The sequence below is a fragment of the Purpureocillium takamizusanense genome, chromosome 12, assembly GCF_022605165.1.
Source record: "Purpureocillium takamizusanense chromosome 12, complete sequence".
NCBI classification, from domain to species: Eukaryota; Fungi; Ascomycota; class Sordariomycetes; order Hypocreales; family Ophiocordycipitaceae; genus Purpureocillium; species Purpureocillium takamizusanense.
In genome coordinates this window covers 170,344-185,399 of record NC_063079.1, presented here as the reverse complement: position 1 = coordinate 185,399, position 15,056 = coordinate 170,344, and the positions used below count along the sequence as shown (strand labels likewise).

General features: G+C 62.5%; 3 protein-coding genes across 3 annotated transcripts; 2 read left to right on the top strand and 1 right to left on the bottom strand.

The window, feature by feature from the left end:
- Positions 1-506: 506 nt before the first annotated feature.
- Positions 507-5,183, top strand: SNQ2_3 (ATP-binding cassette transporter snq2; the record flags this gene model as incomplete). The annotated part of the gene is made up of 2 exons (XM_047992004.1): positions 507-3,288; positions 3,370-5,183. The coding sequence occupies 2 exons, from the start codon at positions 507-509 to the stop codon at positions 5,181-5,183; spliced, it is 4,596 nt and encodes a 1,531-aa protein (XP_047848017.1).
- A 235-nt stretch (positions 5,184-5,418) lies between these two features.
- JDV02_010271 (uncharacterized protein) lies at positions 5,419-6,940 on the top strand. Its single transcript, XM_047992003.1, has 2 exons — positions 5,419-6,498; positions 6,736-6,940. The coding sequence occupies exon 1, from the start codon at positions 5,613-5,615 to the stop codon at positions 6,474-6,476; it is 864 nt and encodes a 287-aa protein (XP_047848016.1). The 5' UTR covers positions 5,419-5,612; the 3' UTR covers positions 6,477-6,498; positions 6,736-6,940.
- On the bottom strand, positions 6,713-9,574 carry JDV02_010270 (uncharacterized protein). Its single transcript, XM_047992002.1, has one exon. The coding sequence runs from the start codon at positions 9,184-9,186 to the stop codon at positions 6,901-6,903; it is 2,286 nt and encodes a 761-aa protein (XP_047848015.1). The 5' UTR covers positions 9,187-9,574; the 3' UTR covers positions 6,713-6,900.
- Positions 9,575-15,056: the final 5,482 nt, after the last annotated feature.

The window sequence follows — 15,056 nt, the reverse complement described above, 5'->3', positions numbered from 1 at the left end:
CCGGCGATCCGATCAACTAACCTTGCCTACCCCATTGCGGGCGGAGACTTTTTTATTTCTTCCCCCCTTTGACGCAACACCAGCGGCACGGAGTCGTCATAGACTTTCATGGCCTCAAACTCAGCCGCCACTCCCGCTCGCCGCATCCGCGTCGGGGCGCTGGAGAAGCCCGAAGAGCGAAGGGACGACCCAATGTTTTGCTGCCCTGGTGTTTTGGATGAAGGACGTGGGTTTTTCTCGAAGTCCGAGTCCGAAGCCGGGGGGCGGGAGACGTGGTGGTGGTGGTGCATATGAATCACTCGCGCGGCCTTGTTGTATACATACGCGCTCTACGCTCTTATACAGGAATGTGAAGTGAAGCCCTTTGTTGATCAGTCGGTCGTCCTTGTTGCTGCACCGCGATCAATTGCCCGTGTGCCATTCCGCGAGCGGATAGATTCACCGCCCGCCGTTGCCGTCGTCGCCGTCTCAGGCGTACGAGTAACAACATCAACAACACTTGCATCATGGCGCCGGACGCAAAGGCCGAGTCTCCCGGGACGTTGGCGTCGTCCGAGTCGACGCTGCACGCAAGCAATCATGCCCACGATGCTCGACAACAGCAGCAGCGCGACGCAGGGCAGCACGGCCGCCGCGAAGAAAAGGAGGAAGGGCAGAATGAAAAGGGCTCTCCCGGCCACACGCCGTCGGACCAAGAGTCGGCCGAGTATGCGCCCATCAAGACAAACACCCAAACGGGCGCGGGCAGCCCGCCGCTCGAGCGCCGGCGCACCATCCAGACCGAGGACGACCTCTTCCGGGTTCTCTCGCGGCGGCGCACCATGACGCGCACCGACACGGGGCTCTCGGCGGCGGAGCAGGAGGAGGAGTCGCAGGAGATTGAGCGTCTCATGTCGCGGCTGTTCGGTCGCGCGCGCCAGGAGCGCAGCGAGGAGGAGAAGACGAGGCACAGCGGCGTCGTCTTCCGCGACCTCACCGTCAAGGGCGTCGGCCTGGGCGCCAGCCTGCAGCCGACGGTGGGCGACGTCTTCCTCGGCCTGCCGCGCACGCTGCGCAACCTCTTCCGCCGGGGCCCCAAGGCGGCGGCCGCGAAGCCCCCCGTGCGGGAGCTCATCAGCCACTTCGACGGGTGCGTGCGTCCCGGTGAGCTGCTGCTGGTGCTGGGCCGTCCCGGGTCCGGGTGCACCACGTTCCTCAAGGCCTTTTGCAACCAGCGGGCGGGCTTCGAGGCGGTCGAGGGCGACGTCAAGTACGGGGGCACCGACGCGGGCGTCATGGGCAAGCACTTCCGCGGCGAGGTCATCTACAACCCCGAGGACGACCTGCACTACGCGACGCTGACGGTGCGGCGGACGCTGCGGTTCGCGCTGCAGACGCGGACGCCCGGCAAGGAGTCGCGGCTCGAGGGCGAGACGCGCGCCGACTACGTGCGCGAGTTCCTGCGCACCGTCACCAAGCTCTTCTGGATCGAGCACACGCTCGGGACCAAGGTCGGCAACGAGTTTGTGCACGGCGTCTCGGGCGGCGAGCGCAAGCGCGTCAGCATCGCCGAGGCCATGATCACGCGCGCCTCGGTCCAGGGCTGGGACAACTCGAGCAAGGGGCTCGACGCCAGCACCGCCCTCGAGTACGTCCGCGCCATCCGCACCATGACCAACATGGCCGACGTCTCCACCGCCGTCTCCCTCTACCAGGCCGGCGAGTCGCTCTACGACCTCGTCGACAAGGTCCTTCTCATCGACGGCGGCAAGTGCCTGTACTTTGGCCCCGCCGAGGACGCGAAGCGCTACTTTATCGACCTCGGCTTCGAGTGCCCCGAGCGATGGACCACGGCCGACTTCCTGACCTCGGTGAGCGACGAGCACGAGAGGAGCGTGCGCCAGGGCTGGGAGGACCGCATCCCGCGCTCGCCCGACGCCTTCTTCGACGCGTACCGCGCCAGCGGCGTCTACCGCAAGAACATGGCCGACGTCGAGGCCTTTGAGAAGGAGGCCGCCGAGCAGGCCCGCGTGCGCGAGGAGCGCCAGTCCAAGCGGACCGAGGAGAAGAACTACACGCTGCCCTTCCACCAGCAGGTCCTGGCCTGCACCAAGCGCCAGTTCCTCGTCATGCTGGGCGACCGCGCCTCGCTCTTCGGCAAATGGGGCGGCCTCGTCTTCCAGGGCCTCATTGTCGGCAGCCTCTTCTTCAACATGCCGCAGACGGCCGCCGGCGCCTTCCCCCGAGGCGGCACCCTCTTCTTCCTGCTGCTCTTCAACGCCCTCCTGGCCCTGGCCGAGATGACGGCCGCCTTCTCCTCCAAGCCCATCCTGCTCAAGCACAAGTCCTTTTCCTTCTATCGGCCCTCCGCCTTTGCCGTCGCGCAGACCGTCGTCGACATACCCCTCGTCTTGACCCAGGTCGTCATCTTCACCCTCATCATCTACTTCATGGCGAACCTGTCCCGGACGGCGTCGCAGTTCTTCATCACCATCCTGATCCTGTGGCTCGTCACCATGACCACCTATGCCTTCTTCCGCGCCATCGCCGCCTTTTGCCGCACCATTGACGTGGCGACGCGCTTCACCGGCATCTCGGTCCAGATCCTCATCGTGTACACCGGCTACCTGATCCCGCCAAAGTCGATGCACCCCTGGTTCAGCTGGCTGCGCTGGATCAACTGGATCCAGTATGGCTTCGAGTGTCTCATGGCCAACGAGTTTGCCGGCCTGAGCCTCGAGTGCGTGCCCCCATACCTCGTGCCACAGGTGCCCGGCGCCGAGCCACGCTACCAGTCGTGCGCGCTGCAGGGGAGCCAGCCGGGACAGACGAATGTCGACGGGTCGCGATACATCCAGGAGGCCTTTTCGTACAGCCGCTCCCATCTCTGGCGCAATTTCGGCTTCCTCTGGGCCTTCTTCTTCTTCTTCGTCCTCCTGACGGCCCTTGGAATGGAGCTGATGAAGCCCAACGCCGGCGGCGGAGCCATCACAATCTTCAAGCGAGGCCAAGTGCCCAAAAAGGTCGAAACAGCCATCGATACCGGAGGACGAGACCAGAGAAACGACGAGGAGCATGGTCCCGTGGCTCACGTCACGCCTGCCATGGCCGGAAACGAAGCGGGCAAGGAAGGGGAGAGCAGCAACGACGACGGCCAGGTCATGAAGCGTATCGCCAAGAACGAGACCGTCTTTACGTTTCGCAACATCAACTACACCATCCCGTACGAAAAGGGGGAGCGCCGTTTGTTGCAGGATGTGCAGGGTTTCGTGCGGCCCGGCAAGCTGACGGCACTGATGGGCGCGTCCGGTAAGTCTTTCTATACCCCAGCGGCACTTGTGTTCACCCTTTTGCGCATCAAATATGACTGACTCAACTGGCTCATTCTAGGCGCGGGCAAGACGACGCTGCTCAACGCGCTGGCCCAGCGCATCAACTTTGGCACCATCACGGGCGAGTTCCTCGTCGACGGGCGTCCGCTGCCCAAGTCGTTCCAGCGCGCGACGGGGTTCGCAGAGCAGATGGACGTGCACGAGCCGACAGCGACGGTGCGCGAGGCGCTGCAGTTCTCGGCGCTGCTGCGGCAGCCGCGTGAGGTGGCGCGCGAGGAGAAGCTGGCCTACTGCGAAACCATCATCGACTTGCTAGAGATGCGCGACATCGCAGGCGCGACCATCGGCATCATCGGCGAGGGCCTGAACCAGGAGCAGCGCAAGCGGCTGACCATCGGGGTCGAGCTGGCGTCCAAGCCGGAGCTGCTCATGTTCCTCGACGAGCCGACGTCCGGGCTCGACTCCGGGGCGGCCTTCAACATCGTGCGGTTCCTGCGCAAGCTGGCCGACGCCGGGCAGGCGGTGCTCTGCACGATCCACCAGCCGTCGGCGGTGCTGTTCGAGCACTTTGACGAGCTGCTGCTGCTCAAGTCGGGCGGGCGCGTCGTCTACCACGGCGAGCTGGGCCGCGACAGCCAGACGCTGCTGCGATACTTTGAGTCGCACGGCGCGCACCGCTGCCCGCCCGACGCGAACCCGGCCGAGTACATGCTCGAGGCCATCGGGGCGGGCGACCCCAACTACCGCGGCAAGGACTGGGGCGACGAGTGGGCGGCGTCGGAGGAGCACGGGGCTCGCGGGCGCGAGATCGACGACATGATATCGCGGCGTTCGCACGTCGAGCCGTCGCAGAGCCTGCGCGACGACCGCGAGTACGCGGCGCCCCTGTCGGCGCAGGTGTCGGCGGTGATGCGGCGCGCGTTCGTGGCGTACTGGCGGACGCCCAGCTACATCGTGGGCAAGTTCATGCTGCACATCCTGACGGGCCTCTTCAACTGCTTCACCTTTTGGCGGCTCGGGTACTCGACCATCGACTACCAGAACCGGCTCTTCTCCATCTTCATGACGCTGACCATCTCGCCGCCGCTGATCCAGCAGCTGCAGCCCGTCTTCCTCAACTCGCGCAACATCTTCGAGTCGCGCGAGAACAGCGCCAAGATCTACTCGTGGGTCGCCTGGGTCACCGCCGCCGTCGCCGTCGAGATCCCCTACGCCATCGTCGCCGGCGGCATCTACTTTTGCTGCTGGTGGTGGGGCATCTTCGGCACGCGCGTCTCGGGCTTCACCTCGGGCTTCTCCTTCCTGCTGGTCCTGCTGTTCGAGCTGTACTACGTCAGCTTCGGCCAGGCCATCGCCGCCTTCGCCCCCAACGAGCTGCTCGCCTCGCTCCTCGTGCCCATCTTCTTCCTCTTCGTCGTCAGCTTCTGCGGCGTCGTCGTGCCCCCCATGCAGCTGCCCACCTTTTGGAGGAGCTGGATGTACTGGCTGTCGCCCTTCCACTACCTGCTCGAGGCCTTTCTCGGCGCCGCCATCCACGACCAGCCCGTCGAGTGCTCCGACGACGAGTACGCCCGCTTCGTCGCCCCGGCCGGCCGCTCGTGCGAGCAGTATGCTGGCTCGTACGTCGCCCAGGCCGGCGGCTACCTGCGCACCGCCGCCGATGGGCAGTGCGAGTACTGCCAGTATGCCACCGGCGACGACTTTGGCGCGGGCTTCAGCGTCTACTACAGCCACATCTGGCGCGACTTTGGCATCTTTTGCGGCTTTATCGCATTCAACTATGCCGTCATCTTTTTTGCCACATGGTTGCGTTTCCGGGCAAAGAACCCACTCAAGCCGCTGCTGCGCAGGCTTCAAAAGCCCAAGGAGTAGCAGATTATTAATTCCGCGTATAAATTTAGTTAATGCAATGTAATTTAGCGCACAAGATAGTGTACAGATGTCGAATAGAGCTGAAGAGGTTGGCGTAGACGATTAATGGAAGTTCACGTGCCGTTGCAGGGTAGTTCAAAGATGCCGCCTCACCAGCGATGTTCCCGCGCTGCACACAGCTCTTGTATTACGTAACCCGAGCAGCCCGTCTACAAAACGCACCAACTTTGCTCCTGAAAAAATTGTTTCCCTCCTCCCAAACTCAAGCCTCTTTGCTTGAGCGCGCGCGCGCATGCACAACACACACACAATGGCGCCCTCGCCGTTGCTGTACCCTCGTGAAGTCACGAGCTCGTTTCTCGACTCTTTCTTTCTCTTGACACGCTGCGTTGCACTGCATTGTCTCGTCGCTGCGTCGTCGGCCGAGCCATGCGGTTCCTCTTCATCCGCCACGGCGAGAGCGTCGACAACGTCGCTGGCGTGTACGCGGGCTCCCGCGACTCGCCTCTGACCGCGCACGGCGTCCTGCAGGCCCGTCGCCTGGCGCCCCATCTGGCGGAGAGCGTCGATGCCGAGAGCCCGCCTCTCGCGCACGTCTTCTCGTCGACGCTGCGCCGCGCCGTCAAGACGGCCCAGGCCATCTGCGACGCCCACAACGAGGAGCGCCGCGGCGACGGGCATCATCGCTTACCCGTCGTGCAGGTTCCCGACCTGCGGGAGCGTCATTTCGGGTCCCGCGAGGGCGTCAGCTTCCGCTCCGGCGCCGCAGCTCCTGCTGCACCCGAGACACGTACTGGCCATGACGGCGCGGAGACGACGGTCGCCATGAAGCGTCGCGCAGACGCCTTCCTCGACGACTACATCGTGCCGTTGCTGTCCTGCGATGCAGACGAGCCCGTCTCCTGCGCAGTCGTCGCGCACGGCATCATCCTCGGCGTTCTCTTCCGAGCGCTCGTGGATCGCTTGCCTCGCGGCACCGTGGCCCTGCCCGTGGAGCAGCAACGCAACGGCCTCGTCGTCGACGGCGCAGGCGATGGTGCTCCTCCGTTCGTCCTCCCCTCGTGGAGCAACACAGGCTACCTCGACTTTGTCGTGTGCAGCGCGCCCGTCCCGCTTACTCCGTGTCTGGACTCGTCGCTTCCGCTGCTGCTCAGCATTCGGCGCGTCAACTGCACCGATCACCTCCGTGGCCTGCGCAAGACGCGCGGCGGCATCGGCAGCGCCGCCTTTGACGAGCGGCAACGCACCGTAGACAGCTTCTTCTCTCGACCGCCTCCGCCGCCGCCGCCTTGACGCAGGGCCTGTGTTTCCAATGGTACGTTTTTCTTCTCTCGTTCTATATGACACATTTTCCCTGCCGCCCTTTGGCATCTCGAGGTCCTTGCCTCCGCTTTGAGTGATGAGAAAGAAAATATTCACAGACCTGTACTGAACTACAATGTGGAAACAATTTTTGTCCAACCGCTGTCTGACAAAGCATTTACTCTGCAAACGATTTTTGGGTTTCATTTCGTCTGTCTTGGCTGGCAATGCTAACTCGCGTTACAATCAGGTATCTCGGCTTTCACGCCTTCATGCAGGCGATTCGTCGCGTCTATACTCTACTCTATTTACCATAAGTACTCGTGTGATTCATCATGTCCGTAGGCAGACGGGGGACATCGCCATCTAAAAAGTGCCCCCCACGTTGCTCCTTGTCCACCGTACAATAATACATTTATACATCCGTGCTCGTCTCGTCACGGCCCGTAAAGACCTTGCAGATCCTCCTGCTGACGGCCGGTCCAATGGTCCGGTCCGACAGCTGCCCGTCCCTGTTTGCGCTCTTGTGCACCTTGTCCAGCCTGTCCGGCCCGCCGGCCTCGAGCCCGTGGACGAGCTTGGTCACGCTGTCGAACTCGGCCGCCACGCCGTACGCAATGGGTGCTGTGATGCGCACAATCTCCTGCAGCATGCGCACGTACGTGTCGCTCGCGTCCTTCCCCGTGCGCACCTGCCCGCTCTCCATGCAGAAGCCCGCCGCCGCCGTGGCGTGGTCCCTCTGCCGGCGGTAAGGTATCGTGGATATGTGCTGCGTGAAGGCGGCCACCCAGCGGGCCGTCTCGGCCGGCACGGCGGTGTGGTGGATGAAGACGTCGTGCACGACCTGCAGGCGCAGCAGTGCGTCCTCGACCATGTCTTCGGACACGTACGCGGCGGCGGCCGCCGTGGACCGGCCACCGCGACTGCTGGCGGCGGTAGTGGTGGCGGAGGAGGAGGAGAGGATGGCACCCTGCTGCTGCTGCTGCTGCTGCGCGTGGACAGCGGCAGCGCGGACGCCCGAGGTGAACTGCCTGTTACGCAGGTTCCGGTTCTTGCGCATCCAGGGCGTCATTCCCTGCAGCAGGTACAGGATGTGGTGGTGAGGGAACTTGTCCCTGATGTTGCCGACGTGGCCGTCAAGCGCGTCCCGCGTCGCGAGGCTGACGAACTCGTTGGCGTTGAGAATCGTGAGGACGTGCTTCTCGTCGCGGACATGCGCGGGGATCGGCTCCCAGCGCCCGAGATCCTCGTCGAAGCGGCTCCTCACTTTGCGGCGCCACTTGATGACGGGATGGTCACCACTGTCCCAGGTCGCAAACTCGACGTCGAGCCCCTCGAGGAGCGTCTCGACCTGCACCCTGTGGTCGGGGGCCAGGCATGCTGGCAGGTCGACAATCATTTCGGGCGTCGACACCTTCTTGTCCGTCCGCAGCTTGTTGACCTCTGCGAGCGCGGCCGCGCGCTCCTTCTCCCGCGCTTTTGCCTCCTTGTTGCGCTCCCGCTCCCGCTTCTTGCGCTCCTTTTCGGCAGCCTTGGCGGCTTCCCGAGCGGCCTTGTCGATGGACGGTTTGGCGCCGTGCCTGGCCGCTGGATTGGTCAGACGAGACTTGCCGATGATGTTGTCGCTGCGGGAGCGCCGAAGAGGGGACCGGGGTTTGAGCGGTCGCTTGGTGATGTCGATGCTGGCAATGTCGGCCAACTCGCTGCCTTCGGAGCCATTCGAGTCCGAGTCGTCAATGCTGATGACGTCTGTCTCGGAAAGCACCCTAGTGAAGGCGCGGGGCGGAGGATTGGGCCGGGATGCGCCTGACCGTGAGGAACGTGGCCCAGCAGTAGTCCTGGCGAGGGACAACGAGATGGGTGATTGCGTCGCGGCGCGGCTCAGGGACTCATGGGTGGCAGCTAGAGCATTGCCAGACTCGGGTGAGCTTTCAAAGGGGTCGATGTCCTCTTCAGGGACCGGCCAGACACATGCCCGAGCCCGCGCTGAGTCCCTGGGAGCCCCTGCGGATTGTTTTGGCGACGGTCGGTTTCGCGTTGGAGAGCTCTCGAACGGATCCAAGGACATGGAGCGCGCGACCTCAGGCGACAGGTCCGCCGCGCGTGACACCTGTCGCCCAGCTCCTAGAGTAGACAGTACAGCAGCCGGCTCCGGGGAGCTTGCGAAGGGATCGGAGCTCACAACGGGCAGGGCAAGCACCGACATGGCCCCCGAGCCGCCGTGCTGCTTTGGCCGCGGCGTCGGCTGTTCCATGGAGCTCGACACCTCAATGGGCTCCAGTTCCCTGCGCGCGGGCTGTGCGGCAGCGGCGCGTCCGACAATCAGCGGCGGTCGAGACGACGGGGCCTGCATCGCGGCCGTGACGTGTTGTGCAGCAGGGCGACGCGAGGGGGACGCTGTGCGCTGGCGCTTCGGGGGCGGACGCGCGGCTATGAGCAGGTCGATGTCGTCGTCGCTGCAGTCGAAGTCGGAGAGCCCAGTCAGGTCGGCCACGGCTGTGACGCTCACAGCAGCGGCGGCGGTGGCGGCAGCAGTCGATGCCGCGGGCGGCCGTGCCTCCGTCGAGGGGCGCTTATGAGAGCCCACATGCCGCTGAGGGTGACTCTTGTCGTTGCGAGCCTGCGATGGTGCTGCTGCCGCTGCTGCCCTTGAGGTCGGCGGGGGGCTCGAGGAGACGAGGTCGATCACGTCCGGCGCCATGGTCCGGATGGGGGGGCGTGCTGGCCCATTCGCGAGCAGACGGAGGGGCCGTAGGTAGGTAGGTAGGACGGCACGGGACGCGAAGCACGAGATGCAGATCTTGGATCCGTGTCGTGGCGGTTGCAGTGTCGGGCAGACAAGGGTTGTCGCATAAGGGGCCTGGAAGAGTGCGCCTGCCCTCCCGGGATGCACTTCACTTGACTGCACTGAGTCCGTATTTAGGTTTAGGTAGGCAATCGCGCCGGGCGTGACGCCGAGGGGCAGCCCATCGCGCTATGAACGCGAAGGTCACGTGCCCAGCCCCACCTGCGCGCCCACCCGTGGAACAGTGGGCATGGTAGTGCATGATCGATGATTGATGATGATGATGTCCGGTGTCTTTTGTAAGGTTGCTTGGCTTCGCAAGGCCATCATCATCTGCCGGGCGGCAGTCGGTACGCATGTGCACACAAAGCGGCTTCGCATTACATATACATAGCACAACCTTCGTCGTACGTAGTAGGTACCTACTACCTATGCGACGAGGCCCGGACAGATGGAGCGCTGTCCAGCGTGTGCCGTCGTCGGGAATGAATGCAACCTGGGGGCCTGGCGACGTTTATGCGCAGGCAGGGTCAACGGCAGCAGCAGCAGTAGCAGCAGGGAGGGGAGCATTCGCCCCCAAGTTGTAGTGTATATGATGAAGCGCGTGACGAGAAAAATGAAAGGAGCCGCAGTGACACCGAACCCAGGCCTATAAGCACGACTTGACTGCTGATCGCTCCAGGCAGCAGCACCCTTGAACGCACTGCAACTGCAACACAAGCAGCAGTGGCAGAAGCAGCACAGAAGCCGCAAGATGAAAAGGCAAGGTGCGTGCGTGCGTGCGTGCGTGTGTGCCCACGTCGACGCCAAACGCCGCCCGCCTCTGCCGCCTCTGCCATCGCCCGACGAGCACCTGCGGGCGCACGCACGGCCGCAGGGAGCTTTGGGCGCCCGCCCCCCCCTCTGGGCCCTCCCTAGGCCCCCCCTCCTCCTCCTCCTGCTCATCCTCCGGCCGCTGCGAGGCCAAAGCGCACCTCGCTCGCTAACAACCCCGGAGCCCCCTTCCCGAATAATAATAATAAAGAAGAAGATACTTTGTAACTACCCATTGCCTTGATACACACCCCCGGGAGGCTTCCCACTTTGCAAACGGAGCAGCACGTCAACCAAGTTGGGATCATCGCAGACGCGGTTGTTGTGACCATGTTGCGGACTGGTGCGTGGCGGCCTCACCATCGGAGGAACCCCCTACCCTTTCCCCCCTTCCTCTGACACGTGTGGTTCATGGCTGGGCTAGATATGATCCCTCGCGTCTTGGTTGGCGCCAAGATTTCAGAGTACTACCAAGTACTGTATGTACGTAGATGAGACCAGCAAGTGGGCGATCGAGTCTTTTGCCAGAAACCTTGAAGAAGGCCAAGAGACGCGGGTACGTTGTACGACATGTGCATATGTGCGCGCGCCCAGCGACGGGGAAGCGGGACAGAAAAGCAAGCAAGCAAGTGACTGCTTGGCCGCCGGCGATGCAAGTGCATGATGATCACGCACGGCCTCTTCTGTACCCGGGGGGGCGCGCGGCGCATGACAATCCAAGGGGACCGATGTGCTTGATAGGTAGTTAGCCTGCCTGACCTGGTTCTCCCTGTCAAGCTTCGTTGCATACTTTACGCATTGGTACTATCCCAAGGCAAGGCAAGGTGAGGGAGGCCAAGCCGCCTGCTGACAACAGCAGCACTCGCAGGGGCACTTGTACGAAGTCCTGCATCTCATGAAAGGGCTGCCCGATCGAGGGTCATACGTACTCCTCGCGGGTAAGTAGGTAAGTAGGCCGCATCGGCAGAAAGCAGCTGTTCAACATCAGAGAGTGGCTTCCTGGCTTCGTGGTGTGTTTTAGAAGTTGCTTCTCCCCCGAAAAAAGGGAGGCCAGAATCCAAGATGGCCTGGTGCATGTCTCTGCCCAGCCGCCTCTTTGGGGGGGGGGGGGGGATCTTGACACAGCTGCCGATTGCCGGGTGTTGCACCGCCAGCCGCCGCTCCTCGTCAGTTTTCTGGTCGCACCAGCTGCCAACGCTTATTAGTGTCCCACCTACCTTGCGTTAGTACCTACCTTATGTATGCGCTTTAATCCTTGATTACGCGGGACGTACATCCGTACCAAAATGCTGGTTGATCGTGACACACGGTGGCGCACAAGGTAGACGAAGCTCTTGGACAAAGGTGCAAGGTACAGTACAGTATACGCACAAGCTTGGTGTACACATGCCCTAGGTAAGGTTCCTAAGGTAGGAGGTTCGCAATGGCATTGGTGGGGGGAAAACAAAACAGATGTCCCGGTACTGTGCCAACCTTACCAACAACAACCGCGGGCGCTGTGTCGGCCATCGCTTGAGAACCCGGTCCACAACAACGCATGTACGCGACAAGGACACTCCTTGCCTAGGTCCCGACAGACAGATATGGGCAAGGAGGCGTCGACCGGCCCGCCCGGGCACACGCAGGATGCGAAACGAGGTGAGAGAGGGAAACGAAACAAGACACGATGACGGGTCCTGATCCCCCCCGGCCCCGGTCGCTCAGCTGCCGAGACGAGACGCGTTCACGCGCGACACGAGACCTACTGCCGCTGCCGCTGCTGCTGCTGCCGCTGCTTCTTGCGGGGCATCAGCCCACGCACGCCCGGCACTTGGCCAGGCGGTTCGGTTCGCGCCTCGTCCGAAGAAAACTCGCAAGAGGCGGCCAAAAAAGGGAGACGGCGCAAGGCGCAAGGCGCAGTGAGGCGGGCGGATGGATGCTGGTGGCAGTTCCTCCTGAGTACTAGTCCACTTCTCGCACCGCGCTTGTTGTCTGCTGTCTGTGGTGAGTGGGGGTAGTGCTGGTTGTGTTGTTATTGTTGTTGTTGGTCATGGGTGTGGTTGGTGATATTGCCAGGCTCAAGCAAGCATGCGGGCATCCTGGCCGTCGTAGTACATACGTGGCCCCGGGTACGCACGGTCAACGACAAGCCTTGCGAGAAACCCCTACTTGTCTCTGCGGCGATGTTGAGCTACGTGTGTATATGTGCGTGCGCACGTAGTACGTAGTAGTAGTACGTACGCAGTACCATGTCGGTCTTCTCCGGTGGTCTAGGTGGCTGCCACGCGGAGCCGTTTGTTCCAGAGCCGAGTGAGGATCGGTGTCCTAGACATTCGCAGACACACCGAGTCATCTGCAGGAAGAGGAGGAGTCAGTCGCTACTGCGCCCCGTGTTAGTCAGTCGCCAAAAGAGAAGGCTATGAGCTGCCTCGCCTCTCAACCCTCATGAGCATCTTGCGCTGGCCGTGGCTGGTCGGCGTGGATGCAGCGCGGCTATGAAGTGTCACCCACAGCTGCCCAGCGGATCGCGATACTACTGTACCAGAACAAGGACCAGGCAGCCGCCAGAGCTTCGTGATGTCGTCAAACGAGGAAGCCCTGTACCGTATAGCTGCAGCATCCGCAGCATCCCAAACGTACCTACCCAGCACGACCTTCGTACAACTTGGGATTCCTACCCTACCGTCGGTAGCGCGGCAGCGCCTCGTGGTGGGGCCCGTTGCATTGAGGCGCCTGGGCCTCGCCGCGCTAGCCCCTCATGGGATATGGCCCTGCTTTTTCTGGCAGTCGAGGGTTGAGCCAGGATGCATCATGGGATGGATGAATGGCATGAGGTCGAGGGATGGAAGAGGGTGTGATGGCAACTGGCGCCGGCCAGCCCACCTGCCAGGGGCCGCATGTGACAGTGGCATTTCGACTGGCTTGCATCCATCATCATGATGCGGTCGCTGTTTGCAGCCGCTCGACCGACCCTGTTTGTCAGTCCGTCGGCTGGCCTGCTTCTTTGTTTGCCCGCTGGCCTGGGCCAGGTGTTGGGACGAGGAGGCGTGGTCGCGATATGGGGCGACGGGAGCAAGCGAGTTCGTCTCATCATCATTCCCGACGTAATGGGCCGCTGCGTTAGTGCCCACCAAGGTTAGTACCTTAGGTAGTTGGAGCTGCCTCAAGTTCGTCACCCGGTACTAGGGTGGTATGACTTATTTCAGTAGCTGGTCAACTATCAGTGAGCTTCCTCGTGCTCTGTCCTCTGCTGTGAATACAAGTGCTCGCTCTGGCAGGCCAGCAACGACGTCTACTATAGCATTGCGTGGCGTGTCGAATCGGCCCAGAGATGGCGACCAGCATCATGGTCAGGTATCGCGCGACCAAGGCAAGCCAAAGCTCGTACATCCAAGACATCCAAGGCAAGGCGACTTATTACTCGGACGCGGCAGCAAGGGCCTTCAGGGGCAAGTGAAGTCTAGTCGGCCCGCCCGCGCCTCGAATCTTTGTCGACCGGGGGCGTGTGTGGGAGGCTGCCTGGGGACCCTACAGCTTGCCGTAGGCGAAGGGGCTCGCAGCTGCAGTCTCAGGAGGCAGTCCCCTCTTCCCGGCACGGGACGGCGTACGCGGCATGCGGATGCAGCAGGGTCTGCGCTCAGGTCGGCCGCATCAACAGTTTGCTTTGGTGACGGGCAGTTGGAGGTCGCGATGGGGTGGGAGCGGCACCGACGCACTCCAAAGGAGAGAGCAGTAGAGACAGACGGAGACAGAGACAGAGGAAGCCTGTCATCAGTGACGAGGGATGAGGGCTAGAAGCGGGGTGTGGGCGATACGTACCTACTTCGTACTGACCAGGGGTCTTGCCCACGAGCCAACCTCGAAAGCGATCGTCTTGCGACACCGTTGTAGGTGTCTGCCTGCCTGCCTGCCTGCCGAGGAACCGCCATGCTGTGCGAAAAAGGACCAGTCGATGACGATTGTGTTTTCGCCCAAGCCGATGAGTCGACGCTCCGATTCCGTGGGCTCCGATTCCGTGCAATGCGCGCAGCTGAGGGCTGCGTCGCGGGCGGGCGCACCTGGGGTGGCTAATAGAGGGTGAAAGAAGAACAGGTCGACTTGTCGACAGACCAAGGCTCACCGAGCAAGAACGACGACGCGAGGGCCCTGCCCTGCCAACCTGCCTGGCTGAGGTTTGAAGGTGCCAGTGGCTGCGCGGGCGGTTGCCACAATGCATCCTGGGCTGTCTGAGGTGTCTCTGACGGCTCAGCTACTATTATTGGACGCATTGATGAATGCCGCCACATCTCACCTCCAGCGCCTCCAGGCTGTCCAACCACAGGGACTACAGGTATGCCACTGTAGATTGTGGCCCAAAGCCCCTGGCGTCCGGATCAGGTTCCATCCATCCTGCACCCGACTGCACTGCACTGTGGTGGCATTGCAGTGCTACACCTGCACTGCATTCTGCACCGCACCTCCTCACCTCCCTCACCTCGGCGGAGCGTGCCCACTGCTACTTATTAGGTAGAGGCAGCTCAACGGGGCATCCCATCGCGGCGGCGAGGGGGGGGGGGGGGATTCTGACATGGATCAATCCTCGCCGCTTCGTCGCCAGACCTACGCGTCCACGGGGAGATGGCAGGGCGCATCCGTGCCCGGGCCTGTGCAGATGCCCTAGGTGGTAGGTACTTAGGTAGGCACCTTCAGTGATACGTTCAATGTTACCGAGATACAGATACCTCAGGTACTTGACAAGGGGCGCACGATTGCGCAGCCTGCACTTGTGTTTGTGATGGGGGTGCCCTCGGCAGGCTGAACCTACTAACTCCGTACCGAGGTAGCAGAAGGGATTGAGACTGCGCGCTGAGGTGGTAACTACAGTACAGTACTCACCTGATGAGGTATCCCGTCCCGACGGTGCGGTGCGGTACCTGGGATGGCTGAACCCTATCGCCGCGCGCCCAGGTACCGACCGTGCCTGCAGCAGGCAAGGCAAGGTACCCGGACACTGA

Coding starts and splice junctions, on each gene's coding strand:
- JDV02_010271 (XM_047992003.1), top strand. CDS start 5,613: ATGCGGTTCCTCTTCATCCGCCACGGCGAGAGCGTCGACAACGTCGCT.
- JDV02_010270 (XM_047992002.1), bottom strand. CDS start 9,186: ATGGCGCCGGACGTGATCGACCTCGTCTCCTCGAGCCCCCCGCCGACC.